The sequence below is a fragment of the Amblyraja radiata genome, chromosome 14 (assembly GCF_010909765.2).
Source record: "Amblyraja radiata isolate CabotCenter1 chromosome 14, sAmbRad1.1.pri, whole genome shotgun sequence".
Classification (NCBI taxonomy): Eukaryota; Metazoa; Chordata; class Chondrichthyes; order Rajiformes; family Rajidae; genus Amblyraja; species Amblyraja radiata.
In genome coordinates, this window is record NC_045969.1 from 24,454,971 (window position 1) to 24,475,107 (window position 20,137).

A 20,137-nucleotide genomic window follows, 5' to 3' on the forward strand; every position below is an offset into this window, starting at 1 on the left:
CATAAGTGACCAATGAATATGAGAAGTAATGGAGTCTGGTAGAAAAAAAACTTAGGAAAAAAATAACGTGGAAAAGAAACAAAAGCAACGATAAAGGACAGCACATCATTTAAAGCAGGATCGTAAGTCAGCAAAGTAACTGAAAAGTTAACATTGCAGTTTTTTTTATTCTGAGGTTATACAGTGCCTTCCATAATGTTTGGGACAAAGACACCTGAGCAATTACAAACACCGGTGAAGCCATGTGTCCCAAACATTATGGTGCCCTGAAATGGGGGGGACTATGTATAAACACAGCTGTAATTTCTACATGATGAAACCAAAATGTATAAAAATGCCCTTTAATAAAATCTGACAATATGCACTTTAACCACATGTGATTTTTTTTCTATTACAAATATCAAATTGTGGAGTACAGAGGAAAATAAATAAATGATGGGTCTTTGTCCCAAACATTATGGAGGGCACATTTGTAACATTCGAATGAATTTGAATTATGGCTGCACTTAGCACTAGCACTATGACCTTTCTAGCTATTTCCCATAAAATAGGACAGAGAATCATGAGAGAAATTGCAAAAAAATCAATTTACAAGAACTGAGAATTCACAACAGAATTAGAAACAAATGAACAGATGGGGGCTTTTATTTTGTGAAAAGATTTAGCAATAACCTTAGACGCCATAAAACACAAGGTATTGGCATAAATCAATCTGATGGGGAAACAATAGAAATTTCATGAACTTTATGTGCACAGAAACGAGCCAAATTGCATAAAAAGCAACAAGAATTATTACTTCGAAGCAAGCATTGAAGTTGGGATGAGGAAGATGGAATAAGGAAAGAATCACGTGGTATACAGCAGACGGGTATGGCTGAATGGTCTTTTTCTATTAGTTTTGTATACTTCCTTCAGAAGAATGCTGCGCCACACTATTCACAAATGACTGATTAATTGCCAACACACTCTGAAGCCTATACTTAGCCCATCATTTGTTTACATTTTAACTCAGCCAGTGCAATCAAAAACCATGATCATACCTAACATGGGACGGGTACAAAGAGTTGGATTTCCAGTAGAAACAGTTGCCTGAAAGAGAAACAAAAATGCTACTAGTTTAAATACAAGCAGGAAAATGCATAATGTATTTCTTTGAAAAACGTATTAGTTGGTGACGAGAAAGTACGGATTTAACATAACAGCAACAGATCTGAAGTGGTAAATTTGTTTTGCATTGTGACTTATGTTTTAGACCACATTCCCTGAAAAAGTGGAAGATTTAATTACGACTTAAAATAATTAGATATAAATGGAAATGGAAAATATTACTGACTTAGAGATAGCATTGTTATGGGTCTAATTTAATGTCTTTTTGCGAAATGCAGTCTCAGTTGAATGGCTTCCTCCTGTGACATGATATCCTAAAAATGTACTCAAGTCATACATGATAATTTTGTTTTTTATTCAGTTAATATAACTAATATCACTACTATTTCATGGAATCAACTTGGTTAAAACATAAAAAGGAAATGCTGGAAACACTCAGCAAGTTGTTATGGGAGTAGAATCAACGCAAATATGACTAAATGGTGGCCGACTAGGAAAAGGGGAGATGCAGCGAGACCTGGGTGTCATGGTACACCAGTCATTGAAAGTGGGCATGCAGGTGCAGCAGGCAGTGAAGAAAGCGAATGGTATGTTAGCTTTCATAGCAAAGGGATTTGAGTATAGGAGCAGGGAGGTTCTACTGCAGTTGTACAGGGTCTTGGTGAGACCACACCTGGAGTATTGCGTACAGTTTTGGTCTCCAAATCTGAGGAAGGACATTATTTCCATAGAGGGAGTGCAGAGAAGGTTCACCAGACTGATTCCTGGGATGTCAGGACTGTCTTATGAAGAAAGACTGGATAGACTTGGTTTATACTCTCTAGAATTTAGGAGATTGAGAGGGGATCTTATAGAAACTTACAAAATTCTTAAGGGGTTGGACAGGCTAGATGCAGGAAGATTGCTCCCGATGTTGGGGAAGTCCAGGACAAGGGGTCACAGCTTAAGGATAAGGGGGAAATCCTTTAAAACCGAGATGAGAAGAACTTTTTTCACACAGAGAGTGGTGAATCTCTGGAACTCCCTGCCACAGAGGGTAGTCGAGGCCAGTTCATTGGCTATATTTAAGAGGGAGTTAGATGTGGCCCTTGTGGCTAAGGGGATCAGAGGGTATGGAGAGAAGGCAGGTACGGGATACTGAGTTGGATGATCAGCCATGATCATATTGAATGGCGGTGCAGGCTCGAAGGGCCAAATGGCCTACTCCTGCACCTAATTTCTATGTTTCTATGTTTCTAAATACAGTCAACCTTCATTGATTAGCATAATCAGGGCATTGATGGTGCCCAACTGGTAGAACCATTCCAAACCATTGGGTATTGTTACAATGGAGTATACAGTGCATTCAGAAAGTATTCAGACCCCTTCACTTTTTCCACATTTTGTTACATCACAGCCTTATTCTAAAATTGACAAAATTATTTTTTTATCAGCAATCTACACACAATACCCCATAATAAAAAAGCGAGAACAGATGTTTAGATATTTTTGCAAACTAATTAAAAATAAATAACTGAAATATCACAATTTACATAAGTATTCAGACCCTTTACTCAGTACTTTGTTGAGGCACCTTTGGCAGAGAATTCAGCCTCGTCTTTTTGGGTATGTCGCTACAAGCTTGGCACAACTGTATTTGAGTAATTTCTCCCATTCATCTCTGCAGATCCTCTCAAGCTTTGTCAGGTTGTAATGGGAGCTTCGATGCACAGCTATTTTCAGGTCCCTCCAGAGATGTTCGATCGGGTTCAAGTCCAGGCTCTGGCTGGGCCACTCAAGGCCATTCACAGACTTGTCACTCCTGCGTTGTCTTAGCTGTGTGCTTAGGGTCCTTGTCCTGTTGGAAGGTGAACCTCCGTCCCAGTCTGAGGTCCAGAACGCTCTGGAGCGGGTTTTCATCAAGGATCTCTATGTACTTTGCTCCGTTCATCTTTCCCTCGATCCTGACTAGTCTCCCAGTTACTGCCACTGAAAAACATCCCCACAGCATGATGCTGCCACCACCACCACCACCACGCTTCACCGTGATGAGCGGTGCCTGGTTTCCTCCAGACGTGACGCTTGGCATTCAGGCCAAAGAGTTCAATCTTGGCTTCATCAGACCAGAGAATCTTGTTTCCTCATGGTCTGCTTATTTCCTTCGCTCCATAGATGCTGCTGCACCCGCTGAATTTCTCCAGCATTTTTGTGTATCCTTTAGGTGCCTTTTGGCAAACTCCAAGCGGGCTGTCATGTGTTTTTTACTGAGGAGTGGCTTCCATCTGGCCACTACAATAAAGGCCTGATTGGTGGAGTGCTGCAGATAGAGTTGTCCTTCTGGAAGGTTCTCTCATCTCCACAGAGGAACGCTGGAGCTCTGTCAGAGTGATCATGTGGTTCTTGGTCACCTCCCTGACCAAGGCCCTTCTCTCTCGATGGCTCAGTTTGGCCGGGCGGCCAGCTGTATGAAGAGTCCTGGTGGTTCCAAAGTTCTTCCATTTAAGAATGACGGAGGCCACTGTGCTCTTCGGGACCTACAATGCTGCAGAAATTGTTTTATACCTTCCCCAGATCTGTGTCTCGACACAATCCTGCCTCGGAGGTCTACGGACAATTCCTTCATCTTCATGGCTTGATTTTTGATCTGACATGCACTGTCAACTGTGGGACCGTATATAGACAGGTGTGTGCCTTTCCAAATCATGTACAATCAATTTAATTAACCACTGGTGGACTCCAATCAAGTTGTAGAAACATCTCAAGGATAATCAATGGAAACAGGATGAACCTAAGCTCAATTTTGAGTGTCAGAGCAAAAGGTCTGAATACTTATGTAAATGTGATATTTCAGTTACTTATTTTTAATTACTTTGCAAAAATTTCTAAACACCTGTTTTCGCTTCTTCATTCTGGGGTATTGTGTGTAGATTGATGATTAAAAATAAGAGAATTTAATCAATTTTAAAATAAGGCTGTAACGTAACAGTATGTGGAAAAAGTGAAGGGGTCTGAATACTTTCTGAATGCACTGTAATAGGTTTAACAGTGAATGCGGTGAGTTGAAAGGGGACACAGCAAACGTTATTGGGTGAGCTGGATTCATAATCATCAGGATTCCCATAGTCGGCGAGTTTCACAGTGGAACCAATGGGTACAAACTACTCATGCTGAGGCTGATGGAGGAGGCAAATGGTCTACACTAACAGCAGCTTTTCAGTCCAGATGTGGATTATTTTTAACCTGCTAATCAAGGCATTTATGGATAAATGCAAATGGATGTATTTTTCCTCCTAACCCTGGTTGACCACCCAGAACCAGATACTGAGAATTAAATTGAAACAATTTGGTACTCAATACAAAATGACATAAAATAAGATAATTTCTCAAATAAAGTTGTGTTAATACTCCAAGCAATAAACATAAATTACCGACCAATGAACGCCACAATTGATGGAATCAGATTGCAGGCCAGGTATCTTTTTGAATTCAAGATGAGGCAAATCAGCGGAGTATTGCCTGGGTTCATGAAACAAGTCTTTAAAAAGAATTCTGTCAATTCTAATTGCCATAACTTTGAGGGGAGTCACACTCATTATAGGGCAGGTGCCCAGAACATGGGAAAGTGGAAAGGCCCATTTGAGCCCAAAAGGTCTAAGGTATCACACCATATCACCCATTCAAGCAACAAATCCAGACAACCAACCTGAGGGGGAGACAGTAAAAATAGTAAGATTCTCCACATTAGTCCGTAGCAATTGGGTGGAAATTGAACCTCACTCATGCTCAATGTACATAGAGATTTATGGCTACATGTCGCATGGCACTAGAGATATTCAACCCCTATGAGGTCAAAAGAGCCAAGTTATCAAAGGGGGAGTTGGTCAAAAATGTCACCAAATATACATACTTACCATGAGCAATAAATACATTTCTACTTCAAATAATGTTTGACGTTTAAATTCTGATTATATCTTACATTTGATGTTAACACAATTTAGTCTCAAATTAAGTCTGGAAATTTTTTTTTTTAAAGCTGCTTGTGATGATAGTGACTGTGTGAGGTGAGTGTACAAACCAGTTATGGTAAAAAGTCACTCAGAATGTTAGTGATTTTTGTCTGTAGGTGCAGTGTTTTTAAGAAGAGGGACATCACACCCATGAGTGGCAACTGCATAGCTATCAGAAAGGTGTGACTTTACCCCATTAGAGTCTGAAGATCTCAGGTCACAGACAAATTAATTATCAAATGCAGAAATTACGGTGCTGCAGTATTCTATGGATTAATGTGTAACCCTCGTTCAATTTGTAAAAAAACATTCAATATTAAATAGTTTAACATATATTGATGGCAAGTGAAATGTTCTGTCTCACAGTATCATTATTTATTTATATCTGATTATCCACTTTGTAGATCACTGCCATCATTGCTAGATTTGCCAGTCCTTGCTCAGTTCATTGATACCTGAAGGCAACCTTTCGACACAGAATGAGATCCCTCCTCAGTGATACTCTGATGCACCTCTCTCAATTGGGCTTCTTGAATGCCTCCCGGACTATCTCCACCGAGCATGGATAATGACCAATCTGTTCCACAGAGAAGAGAAGGATTAAAGGCGAGGAGCATATGAACAAGATACTCTGTAGAATCAAACTCAAGGATGTCATGGAGGATTTGTCAAAGCAAAAATCATTTATCATTTATTCTTAGACGAATGACTTGAATGTGGAAACTCTAAATATTTCAAATCAGGGTAGTTTTAATCTTAATAATCAGACTGACAGTATTGGCTCTACGGTAGTACTCTTGCCTGTAACTCAGAAGATTGAGAGTTCAAGGCTGAGTCCTATAATGTGATTACATTGTTAGACTGGTAATGGGGTAATGTGGCACTGCTGATTGTGCTCCCTTTGGTTGAAATGGTTCTAATCCAGTTTTTCAGGTTTACGTAATAAATCCCATACAACTATTTGAAAGAGAAGCAGAGTTTAACTGTTCTGAACCATGAAAAACATTGGGGGGGGGGGAATCCAGTTATTAATAGATTACTATTTGTGGAGCTGTTATGCACAGAAATTCCTGCTTACATTAACCATGGAAGTATATAATTGAAAAAATATCCTGCCCTTTAAAGCACCTAAAATATGCTGTACAACAGGTAGTAAGATTGTTGTTGCATAAGTAGGAAAAAAATGTTGACGCAGTAGCGCAGCTGGTGCCTCACAGCGCCAGAGATCCAGGTTCGATCCTGACCTCCGTTACTGTGTGTGTGGTGTTTGATAGACAACAGTTGCAGAAGTCAGCACCGCCATTCACTGTGATCATGGCTGATCATCCACAATCAGTACCCCGTTCCTGCCTTCTCCCCATATCCCTTGACTCCGCTATCTTTAAGAGCTTTATCTAACTTTCTCTTGAAAGCATCCAGAGAATTGGCCTCCACTGCCTTCTGAGATAGAGAATTCCACAGATTCACAACTCTCTGGGTGAAAAAGATTTTCCTCATCTCAGTTCTAAACGCCCTACCCCTAATTCTTAAACTGTGGCCCCTGGTTCTGGGGGAGAGAGAGAGGTAGGGGGGAAAGAGAGGGGGGGGGGAGAGAGAGAGGGGGAGAGAGGAGGAGAGAGAGAGAGAGAGATGGGGAGAGAGAGGGGGAGACACAGAGAGAGCGAAATGCAACCGTGCGTCACGCATTCAGAATGTTCTGGAAATGAAGCATCCGCGTCTCATGCACGAAAGCTGTCAGCAGTGTCAATGAAGACAGCAAATTTATTTTTTTAAATCTGTCTTTGAAATTAAAAGTTAATGTTAAGAATTAGTGATGTTAAGTGAGAAATAATTCAATTCAATGAAACACAATGGAATCAACAACCTGGCAGGCTGGGGGGGGGGGGGCAGGGCAGGGCTGGGTGGGGCCAGGAAACAGTTGGGCCAGGTGCAAAGGCATTGTGAGGTCAGCAGGCGGGGCTGTGCGGGGCCACCAGGCAGGCTGGGGGGGTAGGGCCAGGAAATAGTTGGGTCAGGTGCAAAGGCATTGTGAGGTCAGCAGCTGGGCAACCTTAATATTTTTTTTAAATGTCAGTTTGGTTATAAATTTTAGTAAATATCTCGGGAAATAATCGACCAAATGTATAGAGGATTCGATTTTTGAAATCATAAGGAAATTTTCTACCAGAAGATGTAAACATTTCTCTGTTATTGTAACGTCAGCTGCTGGGCAGCGGTGGCGTGAGATGGCACTGTGACATGCAGCAGTTTGATTTTAGTGGGACCATGTGAAGGTTCCTGTCCCATTGTGATGTCATATATGTACATGAAATCCATTGTGATTGGCCATCTGAGGTGGCACTGTGACTCATGCAGCAGTTTGATTTTATTTTTTTTTGATGTTTTGTGAACAATTTTATTCAAAATCTGGGGAAATAAACGACTGAATTTAGAGAGGAGTGGATTCATGAAATCATAAGTTAAATCCCTACCATAACTGTAAAAATCTCCACGTTTTTGCGTCTGGTTTTCCAGGAGATACGTTTCACATGCAAAATGACACACACACACACACACACTTTTAATAGATACTAGACCAAGTGCAGACCCGTTGGGTCTGTTCCCCCAATTTGTAGATACAAATGAACAAAGTTATCTATTAGTCAGCAATTCTACACAATGGTGGGTACAATCAAAGATTTCACTAAACGATCAACACTGCTGGTGAAAGTATACGGACTGCTTCCCTTGATCAACTAAATTTATCAGCACCATGATCCAGTAAGTGTTTTATTACTTAAGCAATACTTGTCTTTGGATTTTATTCAGCTAATGTAATAAAAGCTTTAAGTGCATCATTAACATCTTGTGTTATACATACCATCTAAAGACTTGTTCATCCTTACTGCGCGAGCACTGCTGAAGTTACATGGTGTCTGAAATACCCAAGATACAATAAGGTGCTGTGGAAACTGATATCACAACTAACTAGTCACAGTAATCCCCAAGAGATATTACTTAATTATTTTTCTGTTACTATTCATGAACTTTTTATCAATGTCAAATTTCTAAATTCAAACTTTTGCAATTTATATTACAAAACAATAAAAGGAGCAGTCAATTTAAAAATTAAGCAAAGTCAATTTAAAAATGGAACTGCCTAAAATTATTTGAAGTAAGGCATGATTATGCTACCAACCTCAACTTGCTTTCCACCATCATTTTCAAGCCTTGTTTGTTTCGATCCATTTTCTTAAAGTAAAGATATGCAAATAACAGCCGTTTTAATGATTGATTAATTTAATCGTGTCAAAACAACTTTGTTCAACAGCTTCTGCCTATTTTCCACTGGATTGGCCATTTCATTATTCATCAAACAAATAAAACAATTAACTTGAATTAGGGTTATGATAATAAAGAATTCATTAGGAAACGATGTTCCTGTAACATTTTTTGTAACATAGAGTGAAATGTATGTGCAATAGTCAGATTTGTTTGTGTGGGTTTTTTACAGAGACTAGTGGTAGCAGCAATTAACTGCATTTAACATCCAAGAGAGCAGTCAAGCAGCAAAAAATACATATAGGAAACCTAAATGATATTTCATCTTCCATGTAAATTAAACTGATGCAATGCCTTTGATTAAGAATCAAAGGCAGATTGGAATGTAAAATGCCCACTTATCTTTGTTAATTAGTGCCATGAAATATCTCACATCACCTGGTACCTGGGTGCTTCGTTCAATATCTAAGAGATAATGTGTCAGAGAACTGAATCCTGAATTTAAACCAATTGACTGAAAATAAAGGCCCCAATATTGAGAAAAGTTCTATATTTTTTTTACTGTGCAGAGCCAATTCAGTTGTACATTTTAGAGTAAGAAAAGTTTATGAAGGCAGGCACAAAAGACAGAAGTACACAAACCAAACAATCTGATTATCTCCATAACGAGCAAGTTTCTTTCATACCACCCCTTATATGTTCTTGTATGGTTTTAACCCTTTGGGAACTGGCTGCATTTCAGCAACAATACCAATGTACAGTACCAAATGCATTTCAACCAAGTGAATATTCATAATTGCTCTGAACGAACACATATCGTAACTACAGCATAAAAATGGAGAGGAATGAAAACATAAAAAACAAAACCATCATGATTTATGAATCCAGATTCTGCAATACAAGGGAACCATGAGTAAGATACATTACCATTTTATACAATATATCTGCAGGACACCTTTGCTACAAGGTGATCAAGAAAGAATGAATAAGCTATTATTAAAAACTACAGTGGATATGGGGCAAAAGTTTCTCCTCCGAGGAACTGCCATTGTTGTGAGATTTGGAAAAGGTCACCCGAGTCCCAGGTTGAATCAACTGGATAGATATGGACCAACCTTATGTCTTGTTCAATTAACTAACCAGTTGCAGTAGACAAACAACATACGTGCAAGAGATATAATATGCATTATATGATCTTATCTTCAAGAAACTGATAGAACATATGCTCCACTCCTATTTAGAACTACATTTTGCGATTCAAACAACATAATCACAGCAAAAAGCAGTAGACTTTGATTCTGCTACACCAGTCAGTAAGACCATGGCTGATCTTTTACTTCAGTTCCACTATTCAGCAAGAACCCCACATGCTTAGCCAAAACAACGATGCCTTGCACAAGTAATATGTCAGCCAAAAAAACAAATGCACTTTTACTCACTCGATTTGACACTGACTTGTACATGGGTGCCAGTAAATATTGGCAAGTCATCGCTTTCATCTGTGTCAGAACTGATTATCCTTAAAAAAAAGAAACCATGTTTAATTGTTGGTGCAGTGATACAACAACGACCTATTTTCCAGGGCAGACCGATTCTGTCTGATAATGAATTGGAAGCCTGGCTTACATTTCTTTTCACTAAAATCAATGGAAATAAACACCATCCCACAAGGTCAAGATTGATGCCGCTGAGAAGGCAAAGATGTCCATTTCATCTGTGAATATGCTGTAGCAAAGGTAGATAAACCCAAACACCAGACAGCACAGGCACACCCAGCCCAGGCATAGTCCTCTTCACCAGCATCTGGGAACCGACAAACCAGTCGGGCATCAACCTAATGCAGTTGTGTTCACAGAAACGTCCTTTCCATTCAGCAGGACAAAAAAAACTAGAAGAGACAGCAGGATGGTATACAGTCAGCTGACAATGACCCTGAGAGTCTCCAACCCTGTGAACACTCATGGTGCGGCTCCAGTAAAGGCTTTGCTAGCTTTCACCAGCTAGTGAATCAGGAAAGCATTCCTATGCCTTTTCAACCAACTTACTAAACAATCCTGGCACCAAGAATCTGAAGATATACAGTGTCCTCCATAATGTTTGGGACAAAGACCCATAATTTATTTATTTGCCTCTGTACTCCACAATTTGAGATTTGTAATATTAAAAAAATCACATGTGGTTAAAGTGCACATTGTCAGATTTTATTAAACGGTATTTTTATACATTTTGATTTCATGATGTAGAAATTACAGCTGTGTTTGTCCACAGTCCCCCCCATTTCAAAGCACCATAATGTTGGGACACATGGCTTCACAGGTGTTTGTAATGGCTCAGATGAGTTTAATTGCCTCCTTCATGCAAGTATAGAAGAGCTCTCAGCACCTAGTCTTTCCTCTAGTCTTTTCATCAACTTTGGAAACTTTTAGTGCTGCTTATCAACATGAGGACCAAAGTTGTGCCAATGAAAGTCAAAGAAGCCATTATTTGACTGAGAAACAAGAATAAAACTGTTAGAGACATCAGCCAAACCTTACTCTTACCAAAATCAACTGTTTGGAAAAACATAAAAGGCAAGAGAGCAATGCTGAGCTTACTAACCGCAAAGGGACTGGCAGGCCATGGAAGACCTCCACAGCTGATGACGGAAGAATTCTCACTATAATAAAGAATAATCCCCAAACACCTGTCCGACAGATCAGAAACAGTCTTCAGGTGTGGATTTGTCAATGACCACTGTCCGCAGAAGACTTCATGAACAGAAATACAGAGGTTACACTGCAAGATGCAAACCACTGGTCAGCCACAAAAATAGGATGGCCGGGTTACAGTTTGCCAAGAAGTGCTTAAAAGAGCAGCCACAGTTCTGGAAAAAGGTCTTGTGGACAGATGGGATGAAGATTAATTTATATCAGAGTGATGGCAAGAGCAAAGTATGGAGGAGAGAAGGAACTGCCCAAGATCCAAAGCATACCTCCTCATCTGTGAAACACGGTGGTGGGGGTATTATGGCCTGGGCATGTTGGGCGCTTGAAGGTACTGGCTCACTTATCTTCATTGATGATACAACTGCTGATGGTAGTAGCATAATGAATTCTGAAGTGTATAGACACATCCTATCTGCTCAAGTTCAAACAAATGCCTCAAAACTCATTGGCCAGCGGTTCATTCTACAGCAAGACAATGATCCCAAACATACTGCTAAAGCAACAAAGGTGTTTTTCAAAGCTAAAAAAAAATGGTAAATTCTTGAGTGGTCAAGTCAATCACCCAATGTGAACCCAATTGAGCATGCCTTTTATATGCTGAAGAGAAAACTGAAGGGGACTAGTCCCCAAAACAAGCATAAGCTAAAGATGGCTGCAATATACGTCTGGCAGAGCATCACCAGAGAAGACACCCAGCCACTGGTGAGGTCCATAAATCGCAGACTTCAATCAATGACTATTGCATGCAACGGATATGCAACAAAACACTAAACATAACTACTTTCATTTATATGACATTGCTGTGTCCAAAACATTATGGTGACCAGAAATGGGGGAATATGTTTAACACTGCTGTAATTTCTACATGGTGAAAGCAAAATGTATAAAAATGGCCTTTATTAAAATCTGACAATGTGCACTTTAACCACATGTGATTTTTTTTCTAATACAAATCTTAAATTGTGGAGTACAGAGGCCAATAAATAAATAACGGGCCTTTGCCCCAAACATTATGGAGGGCACAGTAGTCTCCAACTTCCCTTTTTCCTTCATAGCACTCAATAGCTTCCCATTTATTGTCCTTCCCTTGCTTTTTACACATCATCCACTGCATTCCTTTTCTAAATTAAATTCCATTTGCTCTTGTTCTGCCTAGCTGATCTGGCCATCTGTACGGGATGCTCTAAAAGGTGCCTGACTGGGTCATTTGGTGCCTCTACTGCAGCATATTGTAGTTCGCAAAGAATGCAGCAGCCTTAAGGGCCTGTCCCACTTGGCGATTTTTTCGGCGACGGCCAGCGTCATATCAGGGTCGCCAAAAGATCTTCAACATTTCAAAATCCAGTTGCGACACTTGAGGAAACACCATGCGTCAATACGTCATCACGCCGCGACTTTTTCGGTCAATGATGTCACCGGTAGTCGCCGAAAAAATCACCAAGTGGGAAAGGCCCTTTAATGTCATCTGAGGCAGAGGCCAATACTAGAGGCTTCAACAAGGGTCTGCACCACATCTATGGATGCCACTGATGTTTTAAATAACAAAGCCAGGACAGAAAGAGGAATCATTTACAGATAGTTTTTTAATGAATCAGGAGAAGCTGCAGGCACTTTCCCCACGGTGGTTTATTGATTTAATTAGCGTGGCTGACTGGTCATGGTAGGAATGCATTCAGGTGATATTTAACCATTCACATTCCTTCCTTCCCACCAGCTATTTTGATACCTGCATATTATTCTATATACTTTCCTGAATGAGCTACCTTGCTTCCTCTGCTTTCAGGAGAAAATATGGCAACCACATAATCTCCGCCGTATGTATTGATCATCTGAACAACCAGGTGATTTGCTTTATGGAGAATGTTCACTAACATAAAAAGTATCATCTTCCCCGAGTGGAGTGACAGAGAGAAAATTATGCGTCCTCCTGAACCACTGAATATTCCTGGTTTAATTGTCCATCTAAACCCATAAAGGTGTCCTTCAACTCTGCAGTGACTTAATCTGCTCAATACACTAGAAAACAAAGGAGCCACAGACAACCAACTAGACCAAGCTGACTTTCCTGAAGATTTTTCTTAAATGACAATTTCTTGTGCCAGAAAATCACTTACCTCTTTCTTGTGGTGGCACTGCTCTTCATAATATTGCCCTTAAAGAAATAAAATGCAAAAAATAAAATTGCAATGAAAATGTCGATTATGAAAGGAACATCCATTAATTACTTTCTATATCTAATTGCATGGAAAGTTAATTATTCCCACCCGTCTGACAATAGATCAGAGGAAACAATACTCCGAGAATCTGTCAGCTTTATAATATTCACATTCCTTGTACAATATCAGGTTGAAGGAAGGTACAAAGTGGAAATCATTGGGAATCAGGACACACTCTCCTTTCTAATCCAAACCCATGATCTGCGTAGATGTTTCATGCGATAGTCATTGCCCAAGTGAACAACCTGGGCAATGTTCCTGTAGGTGCACACAAGGTCCATGTGACACTACAATGGATGGCAACAATAAATTTCATTGTTCCTGGTGATGCAAGATGGATCTCCGCTGTAGTTCTCTGTGAACCAAGATGGTCACAATATCCATCATGTTTCAAACTTTGGTTTGGATCCTGATTTAACTATTCTCAGCCCAGACTAGCTGTACTCCATTAATTTTGTGGAACAATATAGTTGTATCTGTTTTTGATTCAAAATGGACTCACACATTTCTAATTATCATGCCAAATAAGCTATAGATCACACAGGGCAAATACCAGAAGGACATAATTACTGTGCCAACTTACTGACGTCTTAGGTTGAACGTTTGTGAGATGTAAGGCTTCATGAAGAGCATTATCCTTAGTTGTTTTCATGATGCCATTATCAGTATGACTGCCAGCAATATTGCCTTCTATGAGAGATAATTTGTTACAAAGTCATATTTCAGTCTATGCCTGATAATTCAGATTGACTGTATTAAACCAAATTATCCATTCAATATAAATCTGCCAAATGTAAGCTTGAACTAAAATGTTTCAAACTTTGTCCCAAGAACAGTGGCGCAGCAGTAGATTTGCAGCTTACAGTGCCAGAGACCCGGGTTCGACACTGACTATGGGTGCTGTCTGCTTGGAATTTGTATGTTCTCTCTTTGACCATGTGGGTTTTCTCCAGATGTTCTGCTTTCCTCCCACCTTACTTTCCTTCCTACCACAAGATAGGAATGCATTCAGGTGATTATTTAACCATTCACATTCCTACCACCAGCTATTTTGATACCTGCATATTATTCTCCATGCTTTCCAGAATGAGCTACCTTGCTTCCTCTGCTTTCTGGAGAAAATATGGCAACCACACCATCTCCACTGTATGTGTTGATGATCTGAACTCCAAGTAATTTGCTTTGTGATGTGCAGGTTTGTAGGTTAATTATCTTCTGTAAATAGTCCCTAGTGTCTAGGATAGAACTAGTGTACGGGTGGTCATTGGTCGGCGTGGACTCAGTGGGCTGAAGGGCTGGTTTCCATGCTGTATTTCTAAACTAAACTAGACTGGACCCATAAACAAAGAGCCTTGGCTCAGTAGAAGTACTCTTTGGATGGCTGTTTTAGGCCAGAAGATATATCAGGTTTAAAAACAATTGGAATAAAGGTGCAATGAGGTCAAGGAGTACAGATTGTATAAAGCATTGAAAGGAGAAAAAAATGTTAAGCCACAAAATGTGCACATGAAGCATTGGGGTTCATGTTTAAGCAGATGGAACAGCAAAATCATATTGAATTTCGACAAACTTGATCAGACGAGGTCTGAATTTCCAGTCGTTTTTCTGTAAAATGAGTGTAAGGGTGCTAAAGAAGACAAGGAAGATCTGCCAAAGTAATACCAAATACGAAAGGGTACAACCACCAGGAGGCACCCAACAGGCTAGGCCTTTTATTTCCCCTCCGAGAGTGAAGGAACTATTAAAGGTGACCTGTTAAAGGTTTCCAAAATTGTGAGGTAATCAATATGGAGAGGACTTCACCTTTGTGGGTGTTCAAAATCCAGGACAGTGAGAAATAAATCCAGTATAAAAAAATCCTTTCATCTGAGTGGCAGGAATGCAAAATGTGCAATCACCTGGAGTAATTGAGCCAAATGACACTGGAATGTTTGAAAGGAAGTTGGATAATTAAATAATGGGGCAAAGAATTGAAGGTTGTAGAATCAGAACAAGTGATGGTAGAGAAGCAGCAGGGTGGGTCAGTTGAGTTTGTTGTTACAAATTCCATGCTAACAAAGGGTTCTGTTCAGATCTTTCACGAGGCACTACACAGTCTGTAGATTCGGGAATCGATCTAAAACGTCACCCATTCCTTCTATCCAGTGATGCTGCCTGTCCCACTGAGTTACTCCAGCATTTTATGTCTATCTTCTTGTTGTAAACCAGCATCTGCAGTTCCTTCCTACACAGTAGACTACTATGGTTGCTACCCGAGGGAGATGAAGGAGGACATGCAAAAGGACTAATTCCTCAGCTTAATGTCACATTACAATCAGCTGAAAAGAAGTTTAATTCGTGTTATCCTTTTCAAAGCTAGATAAGGTGGCATGGAATAGGAATGAAAACCACTTAAGTAAATAATCCAACATTCAGTTATCCCATTGCTTGGTAATCCTGATGTTTCAGCACCTGGCAAACCAGGGCTAATTCCTGCACACACTTTAAACTTACCAGGGCCCCATTCCTGCGCACCTTTAGAATTCACCTGAGCACACTCCCTTTAAACTAAATTTATTAAATTACTATGTGATGTTGGGGAAAAAAAGAATCAAAGTATATTGATGTATTCATAGGAGTAACATCCAATAATCCAGAAAATACAGCACCATTTTAAATGAGCTGGATTATCAGAATTTTACTGTACACTGAACCAACTACATTGGTGAAGCATGTCTATATGGGAGAAATTAGAAATTAAAACGGCAAATATTGGCCATGTGAATTAAAAACAGTTAGTGCCAGAAACACCAGCTTTATATATCGGGGTGACTGTGGTGCCTGACCCGCTGAGTTACTCCAGCACTTTGTGTCTATCTGCTTTCAGCATATTTTATTTTTATCTCCTGACACAAGGTTGCCTTCATCCTATTGCAATCTACCATCTTCACAGTGACTGAAAAATAAAGCAAATATTTAACACGTCAACTTACTGGAGGCTGTTTTACTTGGAGTTGGGTTTCCATCTATTTTATGTAATTTGCAATAAACTCTAAAGGAAAAACAAAGACAATGAATGTGCAACATGAATCATAGTGAAAGTAAACAAGAAAGTAATCAGATCACAGGATTACAGAATGACCGAATATTATCTCTCAAATTTTTTCACACATGGTTAGCAAAGAACTTTATCAGCATGGGCTTAGGACACATGACCAATGTACTGGATCAATATGAACCCTTGGCTTGTCCCAAATTCAGACAAGTTGTTTGTGAGGTACGTCATTAGTTGAAGCAAATCTTTACAGCACAGGAGAAGGGACAGCATTCCAAGCCAGATCTTTAAGCTTTACAAAAGAGAATTAGAGAAAAGATTAAGTCAGAAAAGGAAAGGCGATTGCGTAATGCTGATTTATCTGATCATCTGATTTTCCTGGTCGTGGCTGGCACAGAATGGAAAGATAATAAAGTCTTTGCACAGCAGAGTTTCATATTGTGGAATTCTGCAATTAAATTAAAATTAAATTTCTTTATTTATATAGCACATTTTTAGTCAACTTGCATTGACCCCAAAGTGCTTCACATAATTACATCCACACACACAGGCAAAGGTGGGTGAAGGTGAAGTGTCTTGCCCAAGGACACACACAGGCAAAGGTGGGCAAAGTGTCTTGCCCAAGGACACAACGACAGTATGCACTCCAAGCGGGATTCGAACCAGCTACCTTCCGGTTGCCAGCCGAACACTTAGCCCATTGTGCCATCTGTCGTCCCAATGGGAAATAATGGCATTTGCTGAGGTTTTACCAGGATAATGGTGATGCAACGCTATACAAATTGGTGGGAAAGAGAGATTGATTACCACAGCCTAGAACTTGGGTCAGGTAAAATTTAAATGTCTGAGTATTCATACAATCTCAGGATAGTTCTTCTTTTAAGGAGTTGCCACATGAAAAGCTATGATACATTTTTTTTTAAATTAAGAACGTTAATAATTACCAATATTAGTTTCAATCTTATGGGAGAATGCTGAATATAACTGGACAAATAAACCTTCCCATCTACATCTTGGGTCTAAATGGTGAGGGACACTTGACACCAGGCCCTTGGCTGCTGCAACCATAATTAAGCAAAAACTACAACAGTTGACAGAAGGTTAAAACTAACCCTTCAACCTTAAAATGGTTCCCCGCATCACCTGAACTTGTATTACTCTGGTACTGCAGGCAGTCTAACAAATGTGCAGTATTAGGAGAGCAGACAAAATGGCATTGCCTTGGGTAAACAAAGGGATTTCAGTTCAGACAAATATTTAACAGTTGTGACTAGTTAATTCACCAATAAAGTTTTCAAAATACCAGGATCATTATGTTAAATTTGCCAATCCTGCATTTGTAAAGGGAAACTGGCCTTGAAAGAGGTATGACTTGGAGAAATTAACCTATAGTGCTAGTGCCCTGTTGCCATGGAGTAGTACAGCACAGTCAGTACAGGCCCTTTGGCCCACCATGTCCATACCAATCATTTTGCCCATCTGGAGTAATCCCATTTGCCTGCATTAAGCCTTCCTATACCTTGCCTGTTCAAGTACTATCTCATAGTCTTAAATGTGGTGATTGTATTTGATTCCATCACCTCCTCTGGCAGCGAGTTCCAAATCAACCATTCACTATGTAAAAATACTTCCCCTCAAATCCCTTTTAAAACCCATGCCCTTTTTTGGTTACCTCTACCTTGGGGGAGAAGGGGAGGGGTGGCAGGGATTTGACTATTTACCCTATTTACGCCTCTCATAAACTTATGTATATCTAGCAGATCAATCCTCACTCCAGAGAAAACAAATCCAGTCAATCCAATCTTTCTCCACAACTAAAGTCCTCAAATCCAAATAACATTTTGGTGAATCTCTTCTGCACTCTTTCTAGCACATCCACATCATCCCGTAGTATGGCTATCATAGTGATCCAAGTGCAGTCGAACCACTGTTTTGTCAAGTTGCAACTTCCCAACTTTTCTATTTTATGCCCCAACCTATTACGGGAAGCATGCAGACCTTCTTCACCATCCTATCTTGTGTTACAGCTTTCAGGGAAATGTGGACTTGAACTCCAAGCTCCCTCCGTTCTCCACCATTCCTTATTGCCCTGCATTTACTCTATATGTTCTACTATGAGGGATTCCCAAAATACATCCTCATATTGTCAGGATTAAATTCCATTTACCAACACTCCACAAACTTTCCACCTGATCTGTATCATGTTGCAGCATTAGTCAACCTTCCTCCTACAAGACTGCCACATTTGTAATGCTGCAGTAGCAGTTTGTGAGGCCATTGGTGTTTGCTTTGGGCTGGGGATTTGGAGGGTGAATTATAGGATTTTAATGGTAATTATCAGGGAAGACTCAGCCAGTGGAGTGGTAGTACCACAGGAGAAAGATAGTTAGGATAGGTTTGAGGCAGTGATATGATTAGAATTTAAGGGGTTAAAGCAGGACTAGTGTAGCTGGGACATGTTGACCTATGTGGGCAAGTTGGGCCGAAGGGCCCGTTTCCACACTGCATCACTCCATGACTCTATAAAAGGCATTGAGTGTTTGTATGTAAGAGGGAGGTGCAGAGAAAGAGAACTGGAAAAAAGAAATGATGGTTGTGGGGGAGGGGAAGAGAAACAGGGAGAGCGAGTGTAAATGAGATAGAATGAAAACCAAAATAATGGCAACTTGCATTCCAGTCTGCAACTGTTATCTGCATAGAAAGTTTCCAAACTTTTATACTACATTTATATTTTAAAAACAAAGCTATCAATCACTTCTTCTTGTATGAATAATCTAATCAAAAATCAAGCCTGTGGGTGATTGGGCCACTAAGGGGGCACATTCACACCTTGGCTCGTGAAGCAGGAGACAACAGCTCCCTCAACCAGGCTTAGGTTTTGGTTTATTATTGTCATGGTGAAAACCTTGGTTTTGCATGCTAACTAATTAGATCAAGTACATACATAAATATAATTAGGTCAAACTCAAATACCATAGATAATGCAAAGAGGAAGATACAAAGTGAAGAATAGCAAGGTCATTCATAGTCTAGGGAGGCAGTATTTAAGTAAATGATTATCAAATTAACAAAATAAAAGGCAGTAAAATCAGATAAAAATGCTGAAAAGCACGTAAACAATTGAAACATCCAACAAAAATGAAATAAAGTTCTTATTCCCCATTGAAAAAACAGGAAAGCAGACTATTATCTAAATGGTGGCCGACTAGGAAAAGGGGAGATGCAGCGAGACCTGGGTGTCATGGTACACCAGTCATTGAAAGTGGGCATGCAGGTGCAGCAGGCAGTGAAGAAAGCGAATGGTATGTTAGCTTTCATAGCAAAAGGATTTGAGTATAGGAGCAGGGAGGTTCTACTGCAGTTGTACAGGGTCTTGGTGAGACCACACCTGGAGTATTGCGTACAGTTTTGGTCTCCAAATCTGAGGAAGGACATTATTGCCATAGAGGGAGTGCAGAGAAGGTTCACCAGACTGATTCCTGGGATGTCAGGACTGTCTTATGAAGAAAGACTGGATAGACTTGGTTTATACTCTCTAGAATTTAGGAGATTGAGAGGGGATCTTATAGAAACTTACAAAATTCTTAAGGGGTTGGACAGGCTAGATGCAGGAAGATTGCTCCCGATGTTGGGGAAGTCCAGGACAAGGGGTCACAGCTTAAGGATAAGGGGGAAATCCTTTAAAACCGAGATGAGAAGAACTTTTTTCACACAGAGAGTGGTGAATCTCTGGAACTCCCTGCCACAGAGGGTAGTCGAGGCCAGTTCATTGGCTATATTTAAGAGGGAGTTAGATGTGGCCCTTGTGGCTAAGGGGATCAGAGGGTA

General features: G+C 40.0%; 2 protein-coding genes across 4 annotated transcripts in view; one reads left to right on the top strand and one right to left on the bottom strand.

The window, feature by feature from the left end:
• Positions 1 to 6,053, top strand: part of rcbtb1 (RCC1 and BTB domain containing protein 1) — a 51,024-nt gene extending 44,971 nt beyond the window's left edge. Inside the window, exon 13 of the mRNA XM_033032811.1 lies at positions 5,498 to 6,053. The gene's annotated coding sequence lies outside the window, so the exon portion shown is untranslated. The remainder of the gene's footprint in view (positions 1 to 5,497) is intronic.
• The window catches only part of phf11 (PHD finger protein 11), a 40,226-nt gene that overhangs the window by 9,810 nt on the left and 10,279 nt on the right, over positions 1 to 20,137 (bottom strand). For all 3 annotated transcript variants that reach the window (XR_004413998.1, XM_033032812.1, XM_033032813.1), the window contains exons 4-11: positions 16,248 to 16,306; positions 13,859 to 13,965; positions 13,174 to 13,211; positions 9,794 to 9,873; positions 8,272 to 8,324; positions 7,954 to 8,008; positions 5,549 to 5,670; positions 1,041 to 1,089 (exon numbers count right to left, since the gene is read on the bottom strand). Coding sequence is in view for 2 of the 3 variants with exons in the window: in XM_033032812.1 (XP_032888703.1) it covers positions 1,041 to 1,089; positions 5,549 to 5,670; positions 7,954 to 8,008; positions 8,272 to 8,324; positions 9,794 to 9,873; positions 13,174 to 13,211; positions 13,859 to 13,965; positions 16,248 to 16,306 (563 nt within the window). In the remaining variant the exon portion in view is untranslated. The remainder of the gene's footprint in view (positions 1 to 1,040; positions 1,090 to 5,548; positions 5,671 to 7,953; positions 8,009 to 8,271; positions 8,325 to 9,793; positions 9,874 to 13,173; positions 13,212 to 13,858; positions 13,966 to 16,247; positions 16,307 to 20,137) is intronic.